Raw genomic sequence first — 27472 nt, forward strand, 5'->3', positions numbered from 1 at the left:
ACACGGTGCCATTGGGGCTGTAAGTGCCTGGAGAGGAGTGGCCAGGGGCGTCTCATCAGTGTTTCCCAGGCATCCAGAATGCCGTCTACTGCACGGTGGGCCCTCAATAAGTATTTGGTGAACTGGAAGGAAGGTGCTCTCCATCTAGTGGAGAAGATGTGCTTACAGCTCGGCGAGATAAGAGCTTCCAAGAGGAGCCCAAGCCCCTGGAGCTGTGTTTATAGGAGGAATAAAAGCCAGGTAGCCTAAAGAGAGGGGAGTTTCCCTGTGACTCCCTCACCAATGAGGCGGGATTCCTGGTCTTTCCCTCCTGCCCCTCCAGCCTGGTCTTGGAAGAGTCTACTCGAGAAGGATATTCTCTCACACATCAACTGTTCCTAATTATTCTGCACTGACGTCCTTCTGAGGTTCCTTTGCCATCAGCGAGCAATCTTAGAAATTGGATTCCACGTGCTGGTCCTTGCTTCTCTGAGGCATCAGGAGGGCTAGGTGGCCCAGAGCAGCTGGTAGTTATAGGTGTCACCCAGTCTCAGTCTCCTGGGCTTAGCAACATCTCTGTGCCCCTCCCTCCCGTGGAGCCCTTGTGGTGTGGACCTCTGGGGAAGCCTGTAGATCCCTCCTCAGAGCAGTGGTTTTAAACACATAAAATAAAAAGAGAGAGTTGCAAAATGAACCAATTATATTGATCTACAGATATATCAAAATGTTTTTTCCAATTTGAAATAGAGTAATATATCTTAGCACGTTAAATAGCAAGACCTAGCAGCGGTAACTACCATCATTTCAAAGTAGCGATAAGCACAAACGATATTTTGAGATACCTGCAACAACTATAAAATGATATGAAAATATCTGATTTCTTTTGATGACAGAGTCACAGGTTCAGTTAATATGACTCTGGTCTGCATTCATAATTAAATGAAATGCTGAATTTCAGTCAGAGTTCGCTAAAATAGGATCTTTTTCTCATCTGGTTTCATGGATTCCCGGAATTCTTTGCAGGAACTGTGGATGTCAGTGCGGTCCCCACTCCAGGCACTCATTCCGTTACTGTGTGTGTCAGAAAACCAATGACAAGATGCTGCATTTTGTTTCAAAACTCATTTGATTGGCTTAGTTTGACAATAGGGAGTTCAGTCCCACCTGGATTTTTACAGGTCAGGCACTTGGCCAAGAGCCAAGTGCTCCATAAATGGACTGGATGGAGCAGGTGCGTGGGTGGAGAAGCCTCAGAAAGGTTAAATGACTGCTTAGAGACAGCTCATAAGTAATAGAGCTTGAACTTGAGCCCACATTTTTCTTTACCCTAAATCTCTTGTTCTTTCTACTCTTCCATGCTACCACTCTGTATTCAATATTTCTGTTTTAAAGAGTTAGCCAAATGCAACAGTCCACAAGTTATGCTCTTCTAATCATGGGATGAGAACAGTGCTATTATTCTTCACTTTGGTTAGAGGATATGAAAATACCTGAAGTATTTTTTTTACTTAGAGCCTCATTTTAAGTACACTGAGTCTGTAGACTGTCTATAGATGGAGATGGCAAAAGACCTAGGAACTGTCTTTTGCAAACTGTCAGTGAACTATGGCTGTGAAATTTAGAGAAGGCCAAGCTACATGGCAGCAGGTGTGGGGTAGTTTAGTATCGTTCCCCAAGGCAGAACCAAGGCCCAGTGCTTGCAAGGGACAAATTTTGTAATGAACTTTTGTAGAACTTTGTAATGATTAGACCTACTTAGCAGTGTACCAGGGTTGCCTGGTGAGATATTGACTGAAAGCATTCAAATACTGATCCGTGTATTCGTTCATTCATTCAATAAATGTTTATTGACAGCTAACAACATGCCAGATGCTGAGGTATATGCTGCAGAGTGTAGAGTAAGATAAACTATTGTAGAGCTTAGAGTCTACTGGGAGACAGACATTAAATAAAAAAATTTAAAGCAATGTAATTATAATTATTTTCAAGGAAACAAATTTTCAAGGAAACAAATTATGATTCAGAATAACTACTGGCATAGGGATAGGATGATCTATAGTCATGTGTCCATGAGGAGGTGACATTGAACTTGAAACCTGAAAGACTTAAAAAAAAAAAAAGCCTACAAGGTGTGAAGAGAGGGGAGGTAGCAGAAATAGCACATGCAAAGGCCCTGAGGCAGAAAGATGGGAACATGTTAAAGAGTCTGAAAGAAAGACACTGTGGGAGCTGAAGCAGAGTGAAGGAGAAGAGTGACAAGGGATGAGTTTGAAGAAGTAGGCAGGGACCAGATCAGATAGGACCTGGGGAAGCATTTGGGTTTAATTCTAAGTGTGATAGAAAGCCGTAGAAGAATTTTAGTCAAAGAAGTAACGTGGGCTACTTTATACATTAAAGAATCACTCTGGCTACTGGATGGAGAATAGATTGTAGGTTGAAAGAGAGAAACCAGGAGGCTCTTGCTGTAGATCAGGAGTGAGATGATGGGGGCTTGGACTGGGTGGAAACCATGGAGATGGAGAAGATAGATGTAAGATTGCTGGGAAATTCAGCTGAGATTTTTCAGGTACTGGGTGTGGGGACTGATGGAAAGAGAGGAGCTGAGGGTGGATGTTGGTACCATTCACCATGATGGGGAAGATAGGGAGGGAGAGAGTTGGGGGGAAGAAATGTCTAGATAATCATTTTCTAGCAACTCTGAAATCTTGGGAGCAATTCCACAGGTTCTCAAAGAAGATGATGCCATTTATTTAGAGGGTATTTAGCAGTGCGAGAGAGGGAGGTTTTGCAGAAGTCAAAATGATGGTGGGGGGGCACTACTGGTATTCTTGGGCAGGTGTCAGGGATGCTAAAAGTCCTGCATCATGGAGGACAGCCCCCATAGTGAAGAAATATCCCATCTAGAATGCCAGTAGCTTCCTCATGGAAGAACATGGTGGAACTGTGTCTCTTCCAACTCTAAGAATCTAGGAGAATGCATTTTTTTACACTATCAGCAATTCATATATTTTTGTGAATTGTTCGAGTCAGGTTGTCTTTTTGTAGGTAATTGACTGAAAGTAGCCACATGGGAGGGATGGAGATTTAGATGGAGGATGGAGTATAAAGCAGGAAAAAGGAAGGATAAATCTTGGAGAGTGGGACTTTGGCAGTAGGAAGGCCTGGGAGGTTGGAGGACACTGGGGCCTTGGAGGGAGGGAAGCAGGTGGAAGAGCCCGTGGGAGGATGTGAAATACAAACCTCACCACTTTGCATGTTCCCCGTGGCTCAGTTGCACACCCCCCCATGCTTGCCTGGTATAGAGGCTGCCCAGGTATGTCCCTAAACTTCCCTTCTTTATTCCTCCTGCACACTTTGAACTTTTCCTTTGGATCATTTGAGTCCCCAAGGTTAATTCTTCCTTCAGGTCATCAGGTGCCATAAAGTTAGAACCTGATCGGTGCGGTATACTCTAGAAAAATAAAGAAAAGCGACAGGCGCCTTAACGGCCAAGAAAATCAGTATCTAACTTGGGTGAATAGTTGTTCTTTCCATTCTCTAGCTTGATAAAGATAGTTTTCCAATTATTTCCACACACGTGATTTCATTTGAGCCTCACAACAATGCTAATAGACAGGGCGTGTGTATTATTGGGTCCATTTTACAGATTCGGTTATTGATGTTCAGGGACTTGCCCAAATCAAGCAGCCTGTCAGGGACGGAGCAGGGCCAGATCTTGGGCATAGGACTCCTGCTGAGGTTTCCTAACTGCAAGTAGGCCCCTGGGTAAGTAATGATGAAGAAACTGCTTCCCGTAAGTGTATGCCAAAGAGGAACAGACTACAAAATTACCTGCCCGAGAGGCTTTTTATCAATGTGTAAGAAGTTCCAGTTGGTATTTGCCCTGGCCCCATAAAGAAAAACCAAAATAAGGAAGTCCTTTCATCACCTTGGGGGATCAAAGACTTGACTTTTGCTGTCTCCCCAACACTTGAGGGGCCACTTTTGTGTACATTTCCTCCAGCTGTTCCCATAATAGCTGCAGCGAGGCTGTGAGCGCTCTGCGTGATCCTTGCTGAGTCAGGCCATCTTCCACGTGGTAGGGGCGGGGCCACGTGGTACTCAAATCCAGAGTGTGCCATTCACACCCTAGAGTTCATGGCTGGTGCCCCCTGAAATTGGGCAGTGCACGCAGGGGGTTGTTTATGGTCAATGAAAGATTTATGAAGGAGCTACAAGGAGGTCAAGCTGTTTCCCTTGTGATGTGCCCAGTATTCCCTGAATACTCTCTCTCACACACACATACACACACACACCCAGCACTCACCCCTTCCCAGTAGCCTTGGTTCCGCTTTGGTGTGTCAAGCCCAAGGCTCTCTCTTTTTTAGCCCAAACATCATTTGAGACAAGGTAGCTTTTTCCTCGAACTGAAGAAAGTTTCCCTCTGAGAGCGGGCTCATGTGTAGGCGGGACGTGTGGTTAGACACGGCAGGCAGGAGACACAGAGTGACAACTCTGAGGGAACCAAGAAAGCCCAAAGGGGAGACAAGGTTTAGAGCTAAATCAAGATCGGATTTTGTCGCGAAGTGCAGAACTGGCAAAGGCATCATTACAAGGCATTAACCTTGTTACACACAGAAGAACAAGCAGAGGCCGGAATTCAGAAATAAATTACACGTAATAAACTAGACAGAATAGGCTGAGAGCAACATTAGTGATTATGCCCTAAAGGGAGAGAAGGGCATGATAGAAAATAGGCCAAAAAAAAAAGAGTAAAAATAATCTCTAGACACAGGGGGCCGACTGCACTATTTTCTCCCTTTTTCTACTTGGCTCCCCAGGTATTAATTTCACTTTTGTGAGCAGGTTTCTCTGGAGCCTGTCTTTCTTTTGTTTGCATTTGCTGAAATGTGCAAAAGAAAGCCATTCAGAGGGTTTCTTTTTCCATTCACAGGGACCTGTCCATTTCTGTGTGTTTCCAGCACAAAAGAATCCATTTCCATTCAGCCAGAGCAGCCCTTCGAGTTTACTTGAGGTCCAAGCCCGCTCTTTCCTATTTTCTTCCAGGCTCGCTGTTGTAATTGGCTACACAATCGTGACTGTGGCCAGGATCCTCCAGGGTGAGAGGAACAAGAGCTTGGCCGGTTCCTGGTCCTTTGCAGCTGAGGAAAAGCTAGAGTCTAGTGCCGTGTCCCCAGCCATGACTCTCATTTCTTACACAGGGACTTGCTTTGCGTTGCAAGCAATTAGCAGCGGCTTAAACCATAACATCATTGTTAGTAAAAAGTTTAAAGCTTGGAAGTCTGAGCCCAGTGGTGTCCTCAGGAACCGAGGGTCTTTTGTCCTTCCCTTGCACCAATCTGTTGGTTTTCATGCTCCATCTTGAATGTCATGGAAGCAAAAATGGCTGTCACCACTCTGCACGGGTAGCCTCACATCACAGATTCCGAAGGGAGGAAGTGAGGGAAGAGGGGCAAATGAGTTCTCCTCAAGAGCCTCCTCTTATCAAGGAGGAAGCTTATTCCCAGAAGCTCCTCCAGTGGATTTCTGGCATCTCACAGACCCAAACTGGGCCACATGGCCACCCCTAGCTCTAAGGGGTAGGAAAGCAAGTACCAGGCAACGGGGAATGGGATTACTGTGTGGCTTAGACTAATCATGGTTTCCCAGGCTTGGGTTTATTGCTACCTGAACAAAATTAGGGTTTTGTGGCGAAGGAGGAGGTGGGCATAACTGCCACAGGTGTGGCATCAACCGTTTGTGTTTTTAAATAAGGTCATGATCGCAAACATGGATTGTGTGTTACTATGTGCCAGACGCTGTTCTTCTGAGCTTTACCTAGGCTTGTGTCTTAACTCATTCAGTCCTCATGATGAGTCTATGACATACATGCTGCTATCGTCACTTCCATTGCATAGAGGAGGAAACTGAGTCACAGAGAAGCTAAATAATGTGCCCAAAATTAGTTAGAACGTGGCAGAGCCAGGACCGAAAGCCTGGAGGTCCAGCTCACTACCCTGTACTATCCTTATTTAGTCGGAGTATTATAAAATATTCCAAGCAGCACACAGCAAGTGCAAGTTACTAATAATAATAGCAGCTAGCATGTATCAACATGTTGTTATTACTACCATCATTATTATCTCTCCCTCATAACTACCCTACCGATCAGACACCATTGGCCTTATTGACAGCTGAGAAGGCCAATCCCTGCAGGGTTCGATAAATTGCCCACATCACCCAGAGGATGAGAACCAAGCTTGAATGCAAACCTAACTTCTCTGACCCCTAGTCCCAGGTGGTCTGTTCTATGCCACCAGCTCTCAAATTCGGGAACATTGATTTAATGGCCCTACTACTAACCCATGCTATTGATCCAGGACTTAATTTGGAAAACTTCAATTACTGAGAAACAGTCAGAAGCCAGGGAAGGATGCTAGAGAGGATGGGACAGTAATTTAGAAGCAATTTTCTCCTTGTTCATTTTCGGCTTTTGAGCCACTTCTGGGATTTTTTGGAGTCAGTCTTTCACAAACAATATCTCATCCCACCTTAGCCAAGACTAACTGTGATGTCACGGTTCTTAGCTAATCTAAATAGCTACAGTTATTAAGCACCTACTGTATACCAGACGTGGGAGGACACTATCCCATTTGGTCCTTGTGGATGGATAATCAACAGTCCACAGTCATTACTCTGTCTGTTTCGTGGGATGAGGGAAAACGGAGTCCTCCAGCCAAGGATAGTGGTGTTAGAACATTCCAGATGCCCAGGCAGAGATGACGTCCAATTCTCTGAGTTAAGCACTTCTGAGATGCTCAAATATTTAATAAAAAGAAGAGGCGTGGTCAGCCGATTTTAAGTTTGAACAATTTTGGTTTTATTTTAAAGCAAGATGTGTGGTGTGGGTTTATTTTTTTTTTACATCTAAAGGTCACCGACTTTTCTTTTTTTCTGCTCATGGTCACGAGGCATCCTTACCTAAACAGTGATCTATTGTTCTGATTCTAGACCCACAGAGATTTTTTTTCTCAGCTTCATTTTAACAGGACAGTTCCTCATCTTCCCCGACTGTATGAAAAGTATATTTTTAACAGGAAAAAAAAAATCTCCAATGGGTTTTCTAAAAATCTTCTTAAACTGAGTTCACTATGGAATATTGTATGCAAATAAGCCACGTTCTCTTAGGTTATGACATCTTTTCCTTGAGCAGAGATCACCACATTGGCGAAATCCTTGCCAGCATGTCTTTTCCTCCCAGTGTAACTTCAACAAAGAAATACAGACGGCACTTGAAAGGCTTCAGAAATCAATTTAGTCCATGAATCCATTTAGTGTAGATGTTAATGAAACTTGGTGGGTTTAAAAATAATGAATATTTAATAATAAATTGAAAGACATAAACACTGTCGGCAGTAATATAATGAAGTTAATAAGTCTTAGCCTCCCCCTTCCTACCTCTCCCCTCTCCAAACGGGGCAGTTTTAGGAGTTGCGGTGATGCTTACAGAAGTTTGCTGGCTCTCCTATTGGTTGGAGCGTAGATGTGCCTTCGCCAACCTTAGTACAGTTGGGAACCAAACTCTGGCAGATAAAGTATGCTATCGCACTGTTCAGTAGCTGCAGAAGGCAACGACTCCTTCTAGCTCCTATCTTCCAGAGATTTGTGTAACAAACTCGGTTTCCTGTCGCTGAAAGCAGGAAGCAGCAGGAAGCACTCCATGCCTTTAAACAAGGAAGAAAAAGACATTTTGGTGGACACACTGTCTGCTCCGGATTTAAAGAGGGGCTTTATTTAATGATCAGGAGCGAGCAAGTGATTCCATGTGCTCAGAACCTCAGACCATTTACATGCCTTCAGGTTGAGAGTTAGGCTTTCCATTTCTTCTTCAAGAACATCAGCACCGGGTGCAGCCCTTGTGCTTGGTTCCTCTTTAGCCCTGCGGCTCTGTCTTACCTACCATCCATGACTCTCTTTCCCTCTTTGCCCTCTGAATGACCTACCCTGTCTTTGGGCTAACACACTGCACTCTTCTTGTAAATCCAGAGTCCCTCCTCTCTGCCGTCACACCCAATAGGATGGTCCGTCTCACATCTCTGGAACTGGCTTGTTTAACCTCACAGAAGCCAAACCCTTGTTAAAATAAATTTCAGCATGATCCTGCAAACAGCCATGTATAAGACTGTCTCCCTCCCAATTCAGCGGTGGGCTCTTTTTTGGCAATAATGGGGAACTCAGTTTCATATATCAGCTGGAGGAGTGTTAAATGGATGGCTAGCTCACTGCTGGCAATCAGTACATGTTAATACACAGTAAACAATTGGCTTTCCATGGGTTGGACAAGCGTGGTGATTCTGCCGATAAAGGGGATAAAAGGTTGTTCCTGGGGATCTTGTCTAAGAAAATGTATTTGGGGCTCCAGTAAGGATCCTTCCCAGGTGGGCATGAGTGACATTTTATCATCATGAGAATTATCACTGTTAAAAATTATCTTTTTTTTATTTGTGCGTTTGTGTGCATGTTCAGAATGACAAGGATCAACCTGAAAGAGTCCAACCAATCGCATCATCTACCTTGATCCATTCCGACCTGACATCCGTTTATGGCACCGTGGTAATGAACAGGACTGTTTTATTCTTGGGGACTGGAAATGGCCAGTTACTTAAGGTTAGTTTTCTGTGCCTTCTTCCATGTCGATTTTAGTATTGATCCATTTTGTGCTTTTGTATTTTGTATTTTTTATTGCTTCTGGGTTATACACAAGACCATACCAACTGCTTTGTGAACTGCCCGGAGACACCTCCCCTCACGGAAATGGCCTGAAAGAAATTTCTGGAAATCTATTTGTAATAACCTCCTACTCATGTATGGAAGTGGCAGACCCCTTGATTCCTAGGAACTTGCCAAAACGGTTCCCTTCCTTACTCACAGGCTGCCTGGGTGAGGCACATGGGGACCTGGCCCCTACCGCATCCAGGCTCACCCTCCTGAGACTTTTAACTTTTCAATTCTATCTCCTTTATAATGGAAATGTACAAAGCACCTGATTTCTCACAACTTCAAAGAGGTAAAAGATTATAGGGCTAAAAAGAAGAAATAAACAGATGTTCCTTCTCCCCAGCCCACCTGCCACCCGCAGAGGGGGTGGTTCATTTTCTAACCTTCCTACCCACACCCACCACAGAGAGGTTAGAAATCTCAAACCCTCTGAGGCTCCGCTCGCCTTTTATCTCTGAGAACTGTTTATTTCCACTGTGCGGATACACCACTGGCCGAGTTGAGATTTTTATTCACTGGGGGAAAGGTGCCGGGGGAAGGAGAAGAAAATAAACTCAGAGATAACACATGACTTGTCTGAAATTATATAGCAGTTATCAATTTCTTCAGCAAGCATTTACTGAGCACCTTCTGTGACCTCTGCCAGCATTCGTGGTTGAGAATTGCACTGTTTCTTTCACCCTGGGCGGATTCTCCTTTGCCTCTCTATAGCCAGTCAATTTACTGTCAGCTCAGGTTCTAAACTGAATATTAACAGATTTGTTTTCTCAGCTGATCTCCCACTGATAACTAGCTGTGTGACTTGAGGTAAATCTGTTAACCTCTCTGAGCCTCCATTTCCTCATCTGTAAAATGAGATTGTACTAGATGACCTAAGAAACCCCTTTCTCTTCCGGTTGTCTCTAATTAGCCAAACCTGCTTGCTTGCTTGCTTTCTCCAAATGTGCCTTGTGTGCTGCTCCCACGCCTTTGCTCACACTGTACCCCTTTCCTGGATTGCACTCTTTTTTTCTCTGCTTTACTGAATCCTGCATATCTATGCTTTGGCTCAGCTCAAACTCCGCCTCCTCTCTGAGGACTCTGAAGCCTGGAGTGATCACATTTCTCCCTCATCTCCTGAAATACTCATTGTCTGTATCATTCTTTTGGCTCATTACAAATGTCTTGCTTTGATGCCTAACCTTTGCACTTGTGTTTGTCTTGCCTTCCCAGCTTGATTTTAAGCTTCTTGAGAAGGGGGCCAGGAATTCCCACAGCCTGATACAGTGCTGAGTGCCTGGTAGATACTTGATTTAATCTGTTTTCTTTGGAGGAAACCCAGTAACATATGGGAGGGGGTTTGTTTGTATACACATGCTTTTAAAATATACATTGATCATCTTTCCTTTTGTGTTACTTTATTTCCTGGGGAAAGGTAAATACCCACCAGTCCTTGTATACAAGTTGCTCAGTGCCGTGAGGCAATGTCTGGAGCTACACCAAGCTGGTCAGACTAATTGGACCCATTCGCCTGGCGGAAGAAGTTTCCATCAATCCTTACTGGGTCTCCTTGCCAGTTATCTCTTCAGATTTGGGATATTTTTGACGAGTGTTTTGACAAGAACACTGTTTCCCCAAAGCAGAGCCAACCAAACTGTTAGATGGTAAATTGGAGGTGAAGGAACACTGGCTATAAATAGTTTCCCATGGGACGGCCTGGTTTCGCCTGTCCTGTTTGTTCACCCCAGTGGTTCGTGTGCAGCTGGCCGGTGTTTAGTGATGCTGTGCTGCCAAGGGGTGGAACTGAGCTGCAGCTTCAAGGCTGCTGAGGAAGAGACGGCTGACCCAAGTCTCACTTTCCTCGGCATCTGTACGGGCTACACCTTCAAAAGCCACATCTGTGGCTGTGTTCTTAGGGTTCCAGTAACAAGGGCAGGTTGGTTTTCTGTTTGTTTTGTGACTGCTAACATTTATACAGTGCTCATCACTCTACCTGTTCTCATTCAGTCCCCTCCACCACTCAGTGAGGTAGACACACTCTTCTCATTTTACAGATAAGGGAACCGGGGCCCAGAGAAGCTGCACGATTTGTCCAAGGTCACCCATGGCAGAGCAGGGGTTTGAACCGGGAAGCACTTCAGAGACCACACTGTTATGTCTCAGGCTACACTGACTTGGTAGCTTCTGCCTCAGGCACGGGCAACCACTCTGTGAGGGTTCTCTGGGGGGAGTGGGAAGCATGTTGCTAGGGAGTCACATGGCAGTGGGAGTGGAGCGGGTTCAGGGTTCTTAGAAGCTCAGGGAAGAATCCCAGCTTGAGAAGAAGGCAGACCGTCTGGCTGAGGGAATACCTCACTGGCATGATAACTTCTTGGGAGTCAAACCCCACCCCCAGCTTCCCTCAGGAAGGTTCTACCCCTCAGGAGGAGGTTGGGAGGGGAGAGTGTGAGCTGACCGGGCCCCGCCAGGCTCCCGAGGACAGCCCAGCCATCCCCAAGACTCCCCTATGTATCCTGCGTACAGATGCTTGGGTGCAGCCCCTGAAATCACCCAGAGTCCTGAAGCCCCAGGATTGTGTAGACGATTTGGAAGGCACAGAGAATCTCCAGATCCCTGTATTCAAACACTTCAGGCTTGTCCCTTGCCAGACTCGTCACCAGAACTGTTAGAAAAGACGAACATTGATAGACACAAGCTTGGCTTCTTCAGCCACAGAGTGGAGGTACTAATGAGCAGCGAAAAACAAAAGCCAATCCAAGGCAGCCTGCAGGAGCAGGAGAAGAAGGGGCTTGGATCACCCACAGCCTGACTCTTCAATTTCCCTGGTGATCAAGAGTTGATGGCCTTTCGACAGACGCCAGGCACTGTACTATATGCCTGGTTGGAGGAGAGGCAGGAAATAGCATTTGGGGGCCAATTGCTCTTTTTGACCAACACATACACGGACCCTCTGATTTCCTAAATCTCTGAAAACCTCACAGAGTTTTCATAGAGTTTGGTACAATTTTAAATATCATATTACTGAAGTGATTTTTTTCTTATTGTAAGAGTAATGCACGCTCTTGGAGAAAGTTGCAGAGTAGCGGGGTATGAGGGGAAAGCAAAGAAAAAATACCCCCAGTTTTCTTATGTAGAGGCAGCTGTTGTCAGTCTAAAAGACTCTCTTTTTTACATAGTTGAGGTCAGACTCTATTCAGTTTTGCATCCTTTTTTTCTTCAGTTAATGAGGGAAAATGCTTATATTAAAAAGTTACAGCAAACTGTAAAGTCTTTTAAAATAGCTGTATCATATCCTATTATACGGAAACATTATTTTGAGCTTAAGCCGAGATATTGGATCACTTTTAAAGTGACTTTAAAGACATGCACTCTTCCGAGTCATCTGGCACTACCTCTGAAGGTAAGATGTTATTGATGATGAGTGGAAAAATTAAAGATTTCACAATATGCTAATACCTTTACTGCCCTCTTCTACTTTTATTTCTAAATCCCTTTGTAAGGTTTTAGAAAACCTGAAGGAATTTGGAACTGAAAGCGTCCTTTGCGAATATCTCATCTGCCCCCTTATTATCGACTTGCCATCCTAGTGGTTGTGAGACAGATTATGTCCAGTCACTTTTTCCTCTGGATATTTCCTCATTTTACTTCCTTTCTGAGCATGATTGCATGCTATAATTTTTCAGCCGTCAGCATCCTTACTGAGATCAGCTGAAAAAGTAGAGCCACACTGAACTCCGTTTTTGGGAATTCACATCCCACGTGTTGTGTGGCCAGGATGCTGCCGTGTGTACTCACTCTTATAAACACGTGCTCTTTCTCCAGCTTGTGGTACAGACTATGGTGCAGTTTGGATTCCTTTGAGCTGACTCTGTTGCATGTAGAAAATGGTCCTTATTTCAAGGGCAGAATTGAATATTTTGAACTTTTCCGGGTGGTAAAATAAGTAGTGAAATTTGAAATTTGTAACTTCACCCATGCCCATTAACCTTTCTTGTAAGCAAAGAATAGAAGAAGGCAGTAGGCGAGGAATAATAACAGCTAACATTTCTGAGCTCTTACTATGTGCCGGGCATTAGAACCAGTGTCTGCATGGGTTTACTAGTTCAATACTATGAGCATTCCCACTTTATAAATGAAAAAACCTGAGGCTCTGAGAGGTTAGGTAACTTGCTCAAGGTGATTTGAATGGAAGCAACCAGTCTCCCAAACAAACTGCACTGATAATTCAGATGTGTTCTCTAGAGCTTGGGAGAGTTTGTGGAACTGGTTTTTATTTTGTATTTTCTAGTGTCGGAATATCTGGGTTAACATCAAGATGCAAGTATTTGAGGTTTCATGAGAAGGTTCTATGGCTTCTGTGGTTTTAGGGACAGCTTGCTGACAACCCAGCTGAGTGCAGACTTCTGTGTTAGAGGAAGGTGGAGCCCTCTCCTCTTGGGGCTACAAGTAGCTCCTGGGAGCCTCTGAACCCCCTTAGGAACCCCTGCTTTTCCCCAGTGAACTCCTTTAGAGCAATGGTAGGAAATCTGTGTTCAAGTTGATTTTTAGAATGGCTCCAGCAACAGGAGGCTAGGGTTGGGGTCTCCAACATCCTTAGGCCTAAAGCAGGGTTCAGGATTCAGGAAGCCATATCATGCTCTTTCCCCATATCCAGCAGAGAAGCACCACGCCCACGCTGAGTCCGGACTGGCTACCTATGTAGCTCTCCAAACTCTGCTCCTACTAGTGGATGTCATTTATCCAAACCATGGAGTGAGATTCAGCCCATTTCCAGAAAGTTCTTCCTGCCTCCAAACTGTATAACCTTTGAAGAGTCTGCCTTGACGCTGGTTTTTAAAGTTTTCGAGTGAAAAATAAGAGAAAACAAAAACAGGTCTTTTCTAAAGCCAAGCTCTATTTATACTCTGAACATTATACATTCTGAACATTATACAGAATGTTCAAATAAGAGGAGGCCATGAGAAGCCCAGGACAGGACCTGGGGCTGGAAGTGGGGGGGGGGCATGGACGCTGAGCTGAGGGAGCAGACCAAAAAGTAAAGGCAGTGGGAACTGTCAGAACTTGAAAGTGGGCTCCGTGGTTGGCTGTTGAGAAAGTCATGTCCAAGTTTACCCCCATCTCATTCCTTCCAGTGTGTGAGTGTGCAGGGACTCCCCGATTCGGAACAAATTCGCCCGTGTAATCCACAAATCTAGAACTCATGGTTCAGGCTGTATGCTTCTCTTACTACTTACATCAAAATCAGTAGATTGGAAACCAGAGAGTAATTTGCTTTAATCTTTATATTTCATTTTTATTATTACTCCTACTTACTGAAGCACAGTAAATGCTATTGGATAATTACCTTGCTTTCCTCGTGTGTGTGTGTGTGTGTGTGTGTGTGTGTGTGTGTGTGTGTGTGGTTTAAGTCTCCTTTGCAGCATTTCTTAGAAACTGCTGATGGAAAAAAAAATAAGTGAGAAGAATGTTTGGTTTACCCTTTACCTGGTCAGCCTCACAGAGTGAGGTATAAGAAAAGAAATTTGGTGTAAAATATTTTAGCATTTTGAACACCCATGGCTTTCCCATGTCATGTTAATAGTAAAGAAAAAAACAGAAATAGTCTTTTGTTTAATTTTTCTCCCCCTCATTTTCCTCACCAGGCTGTCTTTTCCGTGGATGGTGTTGTACTTGTAATGCAGCTAATTGTATGGTGTGGAAGTCTCACACACCATACATTTCAGGACTGTAGCTGGGAGGGTTGTTGTTGGTTTTTTTGTTTTGTTTGTTTGTTGGTTTTTTTGTATGCAGTGAAAATCCCAAGGCTAGTTAATCGCCTGCCATGAGGCTTCAGGAAGATGTCAACAGAAACAATATGTTGACACTCACTGAAGTTCTCCATCGGGGAAAATTTGTTTTCCACACGGGCTGCAGCTGGAAAAATCTGAAGAGCCCTATAAAATCTTGAACGCTAATAGAGTATGTTTTTTCATTTAATAAATATTTATTGGGCACCTTTTATGTGCCAGGCACTGTTCTGGGTGCCAAGGATATAAAAGCGAACAAAACCAACAGTGCCCCTGCTCTCATGGTGGGAAGAAAAAGACAGAAAACAACTAAATGGATTAACCAGTAATGAAGTCATTTCACATGGTGATAAGTGCTGTGGAGAAAACAGAGTGATGTGTAGAGAGGGACAGTGGGGTACGGTAGAAAGGTGACCAGGGAAGGCTTCTCAGAGGAGGTGACATTTGAGATGGATGAAGGGGTATGTAAGAATATACGTGGCAGAGGCTCAGGTTGACTTCAGATTAGATCTATATTAAGGTCGTATGCTGGAAGCAATAGATGAAAATCCACATCATGCCCGAGGAGTGTGTGTGTATTGAATGCATTTTCTCTTATGCAAAATTCAACCCAATTTGGGTTTCTGTGACTCACCGTTACTTCCTGAATCGCTTCACTTATCGTATTCTTTTCCGAGGCGGCCCAGCTCCAGTCTTGCTGGCTTTCTTTCTGTGTTGATGTTGATGTGACTTTTGCAGTTGGAAGATCTAAGTGTTCCACCGATGCCCCTGTGCTGGGCTGGGCTCTGTGGGTGGGGGTGGGGTTGGAGGTGATATTAACAGAAATCCAGAGGAGGAGGAGATCCTTCCTGTAGTCATCTGAGAGAGACGAGGGCCGTGCTGAAGCAGAGACCCCAGTCCCTCTGTGCAGCACGTTGCTTTAGTAAAATTAAAGATGTGATGAAAATGGAAACTTCCTTGGGGGTACGGAGATCCTTCTCTGCATAATCTAGAGAAAAGGAAAACCATTGGACCCACTCATCCTCAAACACTTTTAAAATTTAAATTGCATGTATTTATTTTTACAGACAATACATTAACAGTGTTCAAAGCTCAAAAGAACCAAGAAGGTCACCCATTCTTGACTTCTGGGGCAACCAGTGGTAATGGTTTAGAGATATTTTATATATGTCTGTGAGCAAAAGGGGAAGATAGTCTTTCTCCCCTTTTATTAAACATATATGTTATATATGTGTATATACATGTATATATACATATTTAATATAGCATGGTAAACATAACATATAATACATAAAGAGCTTTCTGATTCCATTCATTGCTAAATAGTATTCCATTGCTTGCACCATAGTTTAGTTAACCAGGTCCCTATTGTTGGACGTTTCGGTTGTTTCAGTCTTTTGTTAGAACACATGATGCTGCAATAAATACCTATTACATATATCATTATATATGTATATATGAGGGAGTGTGGGATCTAAGGGTATGTGCTTTATAGTGTTGAGAGATAACGCCAAATTACCTTCCAGGGAAGTCTCACTCCCACCAACAATGAAGCATACCCCTTTAAACCCAGCACCTGCAGTTATCAGGACAAGCTTCACTGTTGGCCTCTCGAGGTAGCTTGTTCAGGAAACTGGTTGGCAAATCCTGGTACATGTACACTTTGGTAATTTAAAGAGAAAAAAAAGCAAGCAAGAAAGGCTTCCCTGCCATAAGTCCAAGTTCTAGAGAGAATACTGATGCTTCATCTCTAAGGTATCAAGTAAATAAATCTGTATTGACCCAAATAAGATCTTTCTAGCCCCTTACCCATCTGTATCCACCATGCTCCAAAAATAAATAAAATAAAATAAGCTCTAATAACAACTGCAGTACAGCTCCTAACTCACTTAAAATGGATGAGTGGTGGTGTTTTGGAAATTGTTTTTATTTACTTCTAAATTTTAAAGCAAATCCCAGACACTGTGTCATTTCACCCCCTACGTATTTCATTATGCATAAAAAACTATGATCATTTCTTTAAATCACCATAATCATAAAGCTATGATTGCAAGTAACAAAATCATCAGTAATTCTTCAGAATTATCTAATATCGAGTCCATACAACTAAATTTTCCTGATTGACTCAAGAATGTCTTTTTAAAATTGTTTTGTCCAAATTGGTATCTGAACAAGGTCCTCAAATGACATTGAGGTGGTTCTGTTTCTCTTAATCTGAGTGACCTCCTCCTATCCTATGATTCACCTCTGTTGACTTTTTGAGGAAAGGAAGTCTGTTGTCCTGTGGAATGTCTCACACCGTGGATTTGGCTGTTCACTTTCTTGTGGCGCCATTTAGCTTGTTCCTCTGCCCCTTCTGTTTCCTAATGCTAAATGGAAGTTAGCACTAAGGCTTGATCAGATTCGGCTTCAGCTTTATTGGCAAGAATGCTTCATAGGTGTTTCTGCCAGATGATGGTTTTAACGTGATGAATTCATCAAGAGAGATCTGGGCAGCAGCCTTCTCCTGAGCCTCACTTGAGAATGTTTCTATCGATCTTTAAATCTGGCTTCCTATCTCTCCCCCTCTATACAAGCACTTTCCAAGAACCTGATCAGCTGTTTGAATCTGAGCTGATTAATAAAGAATGTGAATTAGAGATGGGACGACAGGAGCCTGGCAAGTCCACACTTGGTCAGTGGCTGCCTGATGTCTCCCTGGGCTCATAGGTTTCTGTAGGCCAGGGTCTCTAATAGAACTTTCCACGATGATGGAAATGTTCTATATCCGCACATACAATATGATAGCCGCTAGCCGTATGTGGCTAGTGATTACTTGAAATGTGACTAGTGTAACTAAGGAAGTGAATTTTTAATTTAAATTTAAACAGCCATGTGTGGCTAACGGCTACCATATTGGATGGTGCAGCTGTAGAGTCATTTATAAATGACTTGAGGCACAGACCTTTCCACCTCTCTTTGGACCTAAATGCTGCTTTCCTTTTGAAAAAGTCATATTTAATCTATTTAGTTACATTGATTTTACAGAGCTGCCACTGAACTTAGTGAGCGGTTCATGGGCTCCTAGTGAGCTACTAGTTGCACCAAATCCACCTGGGTTTGACTCAGAGAAGATGATGGAGGGAAATCACCATCGCAGGACAAAGCCAGACTCAGGCCAGATCCTGAGCGCATGCAGGATGCTGCTCCATGAGCCAAATTAATTTTTTTTTTTTTTTTGCGGTACGCGGGCCTCTCGCTGCTGTGGCCTCTCCCGTTGCGGAGCACAGGCTCCGGATGTGCAGGCTCAGCGGCCATGGCTCACGGGCCCAGCCGCTCTGCGGCACGTGGGATCTTCCCGGACCGGGGCACGAACCCGTGTCCCCTGCATCGGCAGGCGGACTCTCAACCACTGCGCCACCTGGGAAGCCCTAATTTTTGATTAAATAGCAAAAATGTGCTTGCCATCAGGATGTGTGGTACAGGCATGTTATTGCTCAGTAGATGTGTGAAAGTAGACTTTGAAAAGAATCCCAGGTGCCAGTTTTTTCTTTTCAAATCATATGCCCAATGTAACTGATGTCCACAGTGGTAGAGATATGAATATAGGTATCATATCTGGATGTTTTCAAACTGACAAAATGTTGAACATCTTCACTTTCAAAAGCATTGTATCGTCTGGGGCAGAGGGGTAGGTACCAAGATGATTAAGACATGGTCCCTACCCAAGAGGTGCTTGTAATCTAGTAATAGGTTATTATCCATTGAGTATTGTTGACGTGCTAAGCATTATTCGTAATTCTCATTTGATCCTACAACACTGTGTATAAGGAAGGCATTGTTAGTTCCATTTTAGAGGTGAGGAAATTGAGTCCCAGGGAGGTTAAGTAAGTTACTAGCTCAGAGGAGCACATCTACTTGAAGGGTAGAGCCAGGATGCAAATCTGAGACCAAGCTACCATTATATTTCTCCAGGATTAGGGTAATCGTCTTCCGAGGAGTCTTCCTATCCATGCTTCAGACCCCACCTTCTCACCATGTGTTTCCTCTGCTCAAAGCCCTGCAGTGGCTCCACATCTCTCACCTAGAGTAAGAGGCAAAATCTTTACGCAGGCCAACAAGAACCTATATGATCTACCCTGTTACCTCGCTGTCCACTCCTCTCTACCTCACTTGTTCTGCTCAGGCCATACTGGTCTGCTCTCACTTTAGGGCTTTTGCACCAGTGGGTCACTCTTCTAAGAGTATGCTTTATCCACATATATCTAAATGACTCACTCCAGCATCTCCTGTTAGTCTCTAAATAAAACGTCACCTTCTAATGAAACGTAATGCTGAACACACATTTTCCATCTTTTTACCCCACTTAATTTTGACCTATATCACCTGCTAACATATTTTTTTTTATATTGGAGTATAGTTGATTTACAGTGTTGTGTTAGTTTCTGGTGTACAGCAAAGTGATTCAGTTGTACATGTATGTAATCTATTATTTTTCAGATTCTTTTCCATTATAGGTTATTACAGGATATTGAATATAGTTCCCTGTGCTATACTGTCGGTCCTGCTAACGTGTTTCTTTTTTTTTTTTTTTTTTTTGGCTGCGTTGGGTCTTTGTTGCTGCGCACAGGCTTTCTGTAGTCATGGCGAGCGGGTGCTACTCTTCGTTGCGGTGCGCAGGCTTCTCATTGCATTGCGGTGCCTGCTGACATATTTTATAATTTACTGATTTGCTGTTAATTGTCTATCATTACACTCCCCCCACCCCAGCATGCACATGAATGTAAGTTCTATAAGGGCAGGATTTCCCACCATTTGTTCACTGCATTTTTGCAAACACCTACAATGTGGCAGATACATATAGTGGATGTTCAAGAGATGTTTATTGACTAAAGATGAGTGAAACTCAGGTATGTCCAACTTCAAAGCCACACTTACTTGTATTTTATATATAAATATGTACCTACTCGTTTAGGCCTGTTAAGTTGTCCTGGTTACTTTAAAACACAGAACTGTGCAGACCCATAGAGGAGAATCAGAGTAACCCATGCAGGTACCTGTCAGGCTGCCTGCCTTTAGTTTTAAGATCACTTGGCATAGCACTAATGAAGCTGTCACTTGGGGCTTCTTGCAAGGCCAGTTTTGGACAAAGAGCTTCCACATATGAGGATACTGCCTCAGCACCGAAGAGTGGCTTTGTGTGTGTGTGTGCGTGCACCATGACTTTGTCCCCTACAAAAGCAGAAATCCAAGCTTGTCATCACCAGCCTTGTTGAAGGCTGAGCTATGAGCCAATGATTAAGGAACATGGTACCTTAGCCAGTGTACGTAGTGAGGAAGAAAGCATGTAATCTTAGGATTAAGCCATAAGTTTTGCCACCCTGAAATTCAAATTATTTAATAGAAGTCATATTTCTCTTTTTTAAAAAATAGGTTATTCTTGGTGAGAATTTGACTTCTAATTGTCCGGAGGTTATCTATGAAATTAAAGAAGAAACACCTGTTTTCTACAAACTCGTTCCTCATCCTAAGAAGAATATCTACATCTATCTAACAGCTGGAAAAGAGGTAGGCAGAAATACTCGTTACTGTTTCTGTCTTATGAATACAAATTGTTTAATTGGTGTCATTATTGAGTGGTGAAGCTTTTACTTTGAGCTACTGAGCTTAAACACTGCTGCAGGCTTCAAGAAGACACGCCGTGGTTCACAGACATGGAATTAAAAACCTTACTGTCAGTAAGTAAGCAAGAATTATTACCTATGTGGACAATTTTATTATTGGCTATATTTACAGTGGGAAGTTTTCAGAGAAAGGTGTGCTTGCAAATGGCAGGGTAATCAGCGAGGTAACTGAATTTACACATTGATCGTGTGGGCATTGAATGGCTAGATGCATTTATGAGTATACCCGATGGGATTGGCTTTGGAATTCGGGGTTAATATCAGGCCATAGTCTCATACACATTCATGAACCGGGAAATATATGGCACTCACCCTCCCTCTCTTAATTTATCTGGCTGTTTTAGTTTTGCTTCTTGCTTCAGCTTACTGAAATAAAAAGGAAGCCTTTTTACATTTTACTCATTTTTACAAAGTGCTTTCACCAAGGGAAGGAGGAGGGGAACTAATTGTTACTGAGTCCCTACTGATGCTGTGCTAGTTACTCTTCCAAAGAGGGTCTCTCTAGATGCATAGAATTGTACACACACACACACACACACACACACACACACACACACACACCGCAAAGTATAATAAACAATGTTAATGAAATCTGTCAATAATCTAGTGAGATAAAATTACCCTTGTTTTATATATGAAGAACTAGGACTAAGAGAGGTTAAATATCTTCTCAAGGATATAGATAGAGCCTTGTCAGGGCTAGGACTTAAATTCTACCTGATGTTAAAGCCCATGATAAATAGGATCAAACCCCAAATTTGTGAAAACCGAACAGGCAATTCTTGCATGGTTGTTTTGACCCATGACCATTTGAACATACAAGTGCAAAGAAGATAAGTGAGACTTACATAATTACATAATGGATATAACAGATGCCCTCGGCCCACCCTCATTTTCCATTCTTTTCCTCTCAGTCATCCTATGGAGAAGAGCAATGACATCCATCTCCATGTGCTGGCCAAGTTGCAGCACTTTTTCGCTTCTGACACTCCTACAAAGGCTGTATTGCCTTTTGCATGTTGAAATGCTAGTTATTCAAAATGACCGCATTGAGATGGCCAGTGGATCTCATATGCTTTTGTTCTTCACCATACAGAACCTTTTTGACGAGCTTGCTTCAACATTTAAACACTGTCTATTATATTTCTTCCCCAGGGTTCTCGTATTTGAAAGAATTTTGTCTACTCAACAAGCTGCACTTATTAAGTAACAATTCCCATTCTCAGGCGTTATTTATCAAGGGCATCTCAAAACGGCCACTCAGAGCGCTGACTGTGCTACCACACGGAGCTGATAAAATTCCAGCTCAAAGCAAAGACACTTGCAGCCTTGCTTGGTCTGTGCATGTTTTTCCAATCCGCTTTTTGAAACATTGCAAATAGCTCATAAATCCTTTCCCAGACCCCCAAACTGTAGACTGAGAACCACAGTGAGAAGCACCAGTAGTTGATAGGTCCTCACTTTCTGAAGGTGAAGAGTTCTAGTCTGGCCATTCAAAGCCTGAAGTCCCGAGAAGAGTTTTCCGCTGGGCATCAAAGCGGGTTATTCTTACCGTCTTCACTTAGATTCACTGCTAGAGATCCTGTTAGTAAGATCTCTGGTTGAGCCAGTTTAAGCCCTAGAGAGACAAAACCTAAGGAAGGTCCTTTCCTAGACTCTTGGGGAGATAGTAACAGCCAAACTAAAATGCCCTGCTACATCCATAGAATACTTGGTCATTAAAACAACCGTATGGAAATAGATGCATTGCGGTGGAATAGGCCCTATAAATGTGTTCAGTTAGAGAAGCAGGTCCAATGTAGTATTTATGGTGGCCTTTCTTTCACATAGTTATTTGTGTGTTTAAGTACATGTAGAGTCGTTCTCATAGAATGTTCTAGAGACTCATCTTCCACTCAATGTTCTGAGCAAAAGTGGTCCCAGGAGCAGATGACACTTACTGTACCACTCCTAGAGTATCATAATAGAGCATTCAAAGGCTCTCAGAAGCCTTGTGCTAAGGAAACGTTTGCTTTTTCCCTGTGAGGTTTCACATGTTCGTTGGACCGTGGAAACTTTTTCTCATGTAGTAGCAAGAGCCAACATTTATTGAGCGTTTATTATGTGCCGGGCAATGTTGGTAATAACCCCGCAAAGTCAGCAGCACTATCACCGTTTCACGGGTGAGAAAACAGGGTTGGAGAGATTCCGTGACATTTGTGAAAATCCCCCAGAATTACAAAGATGTGCTGTGAGCTACAAGGAAGTGTCCACATTCTGGTTAATTCTGGCTCAGGCTGGTGGTCTGCCCGCCACATCTGTCAGCGGCACTGGGGACTGTGAGATGACGGGCGGTGGTTATCCTCCACGAAGTCAGCTTGGAATGGAAGGGTATTCCTCGGGATAGCCCCTGCTTTTCTCACAAACCCCTTCTAGAACTCTCTATTTCTCTATATGTTTTAAGAAGTTACTTATACTTTCTAGCAGGTACAACTGCCTGGCTTAATGAATTCCACAGGTTTCCTGACTACGCTGTGGGATTTTGCCTGCAGAAAATGCACCGTGTGAGGCTCAGGTCCTCCCTGCCTCCCCCACAACCCTGCTTGGAGGCTCTGCCAGCCTCCAGGGCGTGGGTCTGCCCAGCACCAGCGCCCACCTCAGGGGCTGCTGTTTTCTGACAACTGGAAGAGGCAGCTCTAGGGGCCAGGAATGATTGGAAAACTCTCCCTGTTTCTTTGATTTTCACCTCCAGTGGAGGGAGTGTGAGCGGGGAGCCAGGAGTGGAGGTGATGGGTCACCCCTAGGAGGGGTGTGGGAGGGTCATCCTCATTTCCATGTCAAGTGCCAACCTCGTGCTGACACTCCAGGGCAGAGCCTGTTGCTTTCCCCAGACGCTCATCTTCAAGGTGCCATTGACTGTCACTGAAAACCAGGTGACCTGATTCCACGATCCTTGAAAATCACTACTGGCAGATCAGAAACCTGACTGTGGATCAGGCTCACCTGTGAGAACTCTTAAAAAGGCAGATTCCTAGGCCCCACCCCAGACCTACTCAGCTAGAGTCTCAGCGGCAGGGGTTCTGGGAATCTGCCCTTTCAAAAGCTCCCCAGGAGACGCTGATAAACTGCTTCATACCCTAGAACTTGAGAACCGCTGCCCCATGTCATTACACGGACGTTCGGCGTCTGAGTGGATAAATGTCTCTTTGTGGCCCTTCATCAGATAAGGTGTTGTAGTTTTTCTGGTGTTGCTCATAATTCCGTTTGAACTGCTGTCATCTTTATTTTTAGGTGAGGAGAATTCGTGTTGCGAACTGCAGTAAACATAAATCCTGTTCGGAGTGTTTAGCAGCGACAGACCCTCACTGCGGTTGGTGCCATTTGCTACAGAGGTATTTCCTGAGTTCTTTCTCACCAACTCACGGTTTCGAAACAGTGTCATGCCGCTGCACACTTGTTGCCCTGCTTTAAGGATCCGTTCCAGTGACCTGGGGGAACTGATCTCTGCGCCAACTAAAATACCAGTGTGTAATCTGAATTAATTCTCAGTGATGTTCCCAGTTGTGTCAGTGCCACTGAATCATTTGACCTGAACCACTGAGAGGGTCCCCAACGTGGAGGGCAGAGGTTGAGGGGGGTTGGGGGAAGGATACCGGCGTAAGTTGGAGGTGTCACTGTAGCTTTTACTTTCTACAGAGTTCTCCAAGACTGGAGAGAGATGCAAAATGTTCTCTGTCAGAGGAGATAAAAGAATAGGCGTGTTTGAAAATTTTCAGATGAATCCTCGTGATGTCACGTGTTTGGTTGGCTCTGTGGAAGCCTGATTATTGATGATGTTGTCTCTGGGTGTGCTGTACAGCTGTGCACAGGCCTGATGTGCAGTCTCAGTCTCCGGGCAGAATCTGCCCAGCCTGGTCTTGAATTACGATGTTCACGACCCATCTAGGCCCAGGGCGACTTGTAGCAGCTTCCTCGCCATGGCAGCTCCCAACGTCGCTGGGACCGGCCTGGTTGGATTCGCTGTTGCCATGGTAACCCAGTACTCGGGCTTTTGCTATAGAAGCAAGGAAGAGAGAGCCTGAGCTGCAGCTCAGGCAGGGGGAAAAAAAAAACATAACAGTGTCTGTCAGTTTGGTGCTTTCAGTTTTTAAAGGTGAAAAAGGATAAGAAAGAGTAGAACAGGTGCAGAGAAGCTGAAGGCTAAACAAGGGGCAATTTAGGGAAAGAGAAGAAGACTGGGGGTAGAATTGGGGAGCCTTTGGGGGAGGAAGGCAAGAGCAATGAAGGGAGAGGGGGAAAATACAATATAAGCAAGAGGTTTGGGAAACAAACTAAAAATATGGGGCTGGAATTAATTAAGAGTTCATGGAGGAAGTCTGAAGCTGAGATGCAGCAAGACACATAATTGCCCTTCCTTTTGCTGGGCCTCCTTACCGGGCTGTTTGCTTCAGAATCATCGGCAGACAAAAGAGGCAAGGCCAGAAAGATTCTCATGAATAATTGTAATTGGGTGGGAACGTTTTCTTCTTGTCGCTTGCCTAAGACTAGGGTTTAAGAAATTAACTGATCATGAACAGCACTGCATTGCCACACACCCACTAAGCACTTCTGCCATAATCTTTCTGATCTGTTCCATTTATGTAGCTTCTCTGTCTATATTTGTAGAGCTCTGTGCAGGAGTTAATTCAGTGACAGCAGTGGAGATGGTGGTGATGGTCACAGTGGTGTTGGTGATTAAACAGCCACGCGTAGCAGCTAGCGGCTACTCTTTTGGCAAACACAGGTCTGGCGTTCATAGGAGATGTCCGAGTTGGTGATAGGACTTTGGGGGTTAGTAGTATTCTGATGGTACGTCGTGAAGTCTTCAGACCAGATGAGGGAGGGAGTGTAGATTGAGAGGAGGATTAGTTGGAAAACTGAGCATTGAGGCGGTACAGTGTTTAGGGGTCAAGGAGATGAAGAAGTAACAGATGGGGAGAGAACAACCAGAGGGGAAGCGGAAAGACTAAAGAAGGTGGCCTGCTAGAAGCCCAGGGAAGAAAGGAGGATGGGAGTGGTCCATTGTGCCAGATCGTGCAGAGAGGTCAGGCAAGAGAGGAAGAGAATTGAGCCACTGGGCTTAGCAGGCGATGACTGGTACTGTGGCAAGGACAGGAAGTGGTGCTAAAGCACTAAAGTGGTGCTAAAGTGGTGCTAAAGTGCTAAAGGAAAATTAGAAAATTTCCTCCGCTGAGAAAGCAGAAAAATGGAGCAGACATTGGAGGAAAAGGTGGAGTCCAGAGAGCTTTGGGGTTTTCTTTAAGATACATGAAATAGCAGTGTGTTTTTGTGCTGTCGGGAAAGTTCCAGTAGAGAGAGAGAAACTGACGATACAGGAGAGAGAAGGGAGAATTGTGGGGTGTTGTCTTTCAGCAGATGAAAGGAAATATGATCTTGTGTGCCCGCGGGGGACCCAGCCTCAGCCAGGAGCATGGGACCCTTCATCCTTGGTCATGGGAGGGAAGGTGAAGAATATGGGCTCAGGAGCAGGTCAGTGATGGAAGCATGCACAGTGTCTTTGCATGTGGCTTTACGTCATTTTCAGTAATGTAAGATGGGTGAGGTGAGGGAGGAAGCCCTGGAGTTGGAAGGGAGAAGAGAGAGAAGGTATGGGACAGAGTGGAAGAGAGAACAGAGCCGGGAAAGGGAGAACAGTTGCCAGACAACATCAGGGCTCACCTGAAGTTAGTGGTCTTGCTTTTGAAGTGAGAGCAGTAAGCATGGGTTTGCTTCCACAAGCCATGTTTGGCTCCATGAGCATAGAGGTAGGGTAGTGGAGAGTTAGATTTAGCCAGAGATGGGGCTTTGCCAGGAAATACATTCAAGAGGGGAAAGCGGGGCCCAGAGCTGAGGGTGCCTACGAGGGATGGACAGTGATATGGATTTGGGTGCTTACAATAGTGGACCCTGGGCTCCAAGCCAGAAGTGAGCTCTAGGGAGGGACGTGAGGACACGAGAGGAGTGAGAGTTGTGGAAAGGTAGCCAGCTCTGTGCAGGGGAGGTTGTTTTGGGGTTTAAAACTTGTTGGAGGGCTTCCCTGGTGGCGCAGTGGTTGAGAGTCCGCCTGCCGATGCAGGGGACGCGGGTTTGTGCACCGGTCCGGGAAGATCCCACATGCCGCGGAGCGGCTGGGCCCGTGAGCCATGGCTGCTGAGCCTGGGCGTCTGGAGCCTGTGCTCCGCAACGGGAGAGGCCACGACAGTGAGAGGCCTGCGTACCGCAAAACAAAAACAAAAACAACTTGTTGGACCTGGGGAACTGGAGAAGCGGTAGTGGTCAGACTATGGGGAACTTGAAATTAAGGTCATGGTGGGGGCGGAGTTATTGGTACTGACCAGGTCTGGGGTGTGATTGTGTAGCTGAAATAGGATGAAGGACAAGATCATTGGCAGAGAGGGTCAGGGAACTGAGGAGGGGTCAGAGTGTTCGGTGGACCAGTCACCAAGAAGGACTATGGGAGCAATGTTGGAGAGACCAAGGAGGCAAACGATCCAGAAAAGAAAGGAATTGCCCATGGGCGGGGTGGCCCATGGATGCTCTTGACGAGGAGAGGCCGGGGGGTCTGGCAGGTGGCCCGATGGCGTGAGCTTCCGAGCTGGGGAGTGCAGGGGATGGGGCCAGGCTTGGAAAGAAGGGAAGAAAATTCATCCCGAAGAGGCAGCAAGAGACAAGTAGGACCACTGTGATGAGGGAGAGGAAATAGCCAGCCCTTGGTGGGCTGCAGGGAAGCAGTGTCCTCGGGGAGAGAGCGTGGTAAGCAAGTCCAGCAAGATGGTGAAGGGAACAACTGGAGAAGTTGAAGACATCAGGACTGTTATTGATGATGGGCTGTGATAAAGGGATCCAGCCTTCTGGAAAAGCCTGCTCACAGCTTCCCCTGCTTCTGCTCTTGTCCCCTCACCCCCGCCCCAAGAGGAGTGGTCTTGTAAAAATCTAAACCGGATCATTTTACTCCCCAGCTTAAAAACCTCCGTCACAGAATTCAGTCTGACTCCCTTGCTCCCAGGGCCTGAATACAGGGCTTCCCAGAATCGGGTCCTTGGTTATTCTCAGACCTCTCATGCCACCCTCTCCTTCGTTCACTCGACCCCAGCCACATGAGCTTTCTTTCTGACTTAAGAATATGCCAGGCTTGTTCCTGCCTCAGGGACTTTTCACCTGCTGTTTCCTCAGTCTAGAAAATTCTTCCCCAAATCCTTCCACGGCTGGCTCTTTCTTGCTCATCAGGTCCCAGCATACATGTCTCCCTGCAATGACCCAGTCTGAAGTAGTAGCCTCACCTCACTCACA

At 44.7% G+C, this 27472-nt stretch overlaps 1 protein-coding gene across 2 annotated transcripts in view; it reads left to right on the forward strand.

Moving 5' to 3' along the window:
* PLXNC1 (plexin C1) overlaps nucleotides 1-27472 on the forward strand; it is a 142068-nt gene that overhangs the window by 10196 nt on the left and 104400 nt on the right. For both annotated transcript variants that reach the window (XM_029204686.1, XM_029204687.1), the window contains exons 2-4: nucleotides 8485-8625; nucleotides 19914-20048; nucleotides 23435-23535. In XM_029204686.1, coding sequence (XP_029060519.1) covers nucleotides 8485-8625; nucleotides 19914-20048; nucleotides 23435-23535 — 377 coding nt within the window. The remainder of the gene's footprint in view (nucleotides 1-8484; nucleotides 8626-19913; nucleotides 20049-23434; nucleotides 23536-27472) is intronic.

The sequence above is a fragment of the Monodon monoceros genome, unplaced genomic scaffold (assembly GCF_005190385.1).
Source record: "Monodon monoceros isolate NGI ecotype Baffin Bay Population unplaced genomic scaffold, NGI_Narwhal_1 Super_Scaffold_6, whole genome shotgun sequence".
In the NCBI taxonomy this organism is placed as follows: Eukaryota; Metazoa; Chordata; class Mammalia; order Artiodactyla; family Monodontidae; genus Monodon; species Monodon monoceros.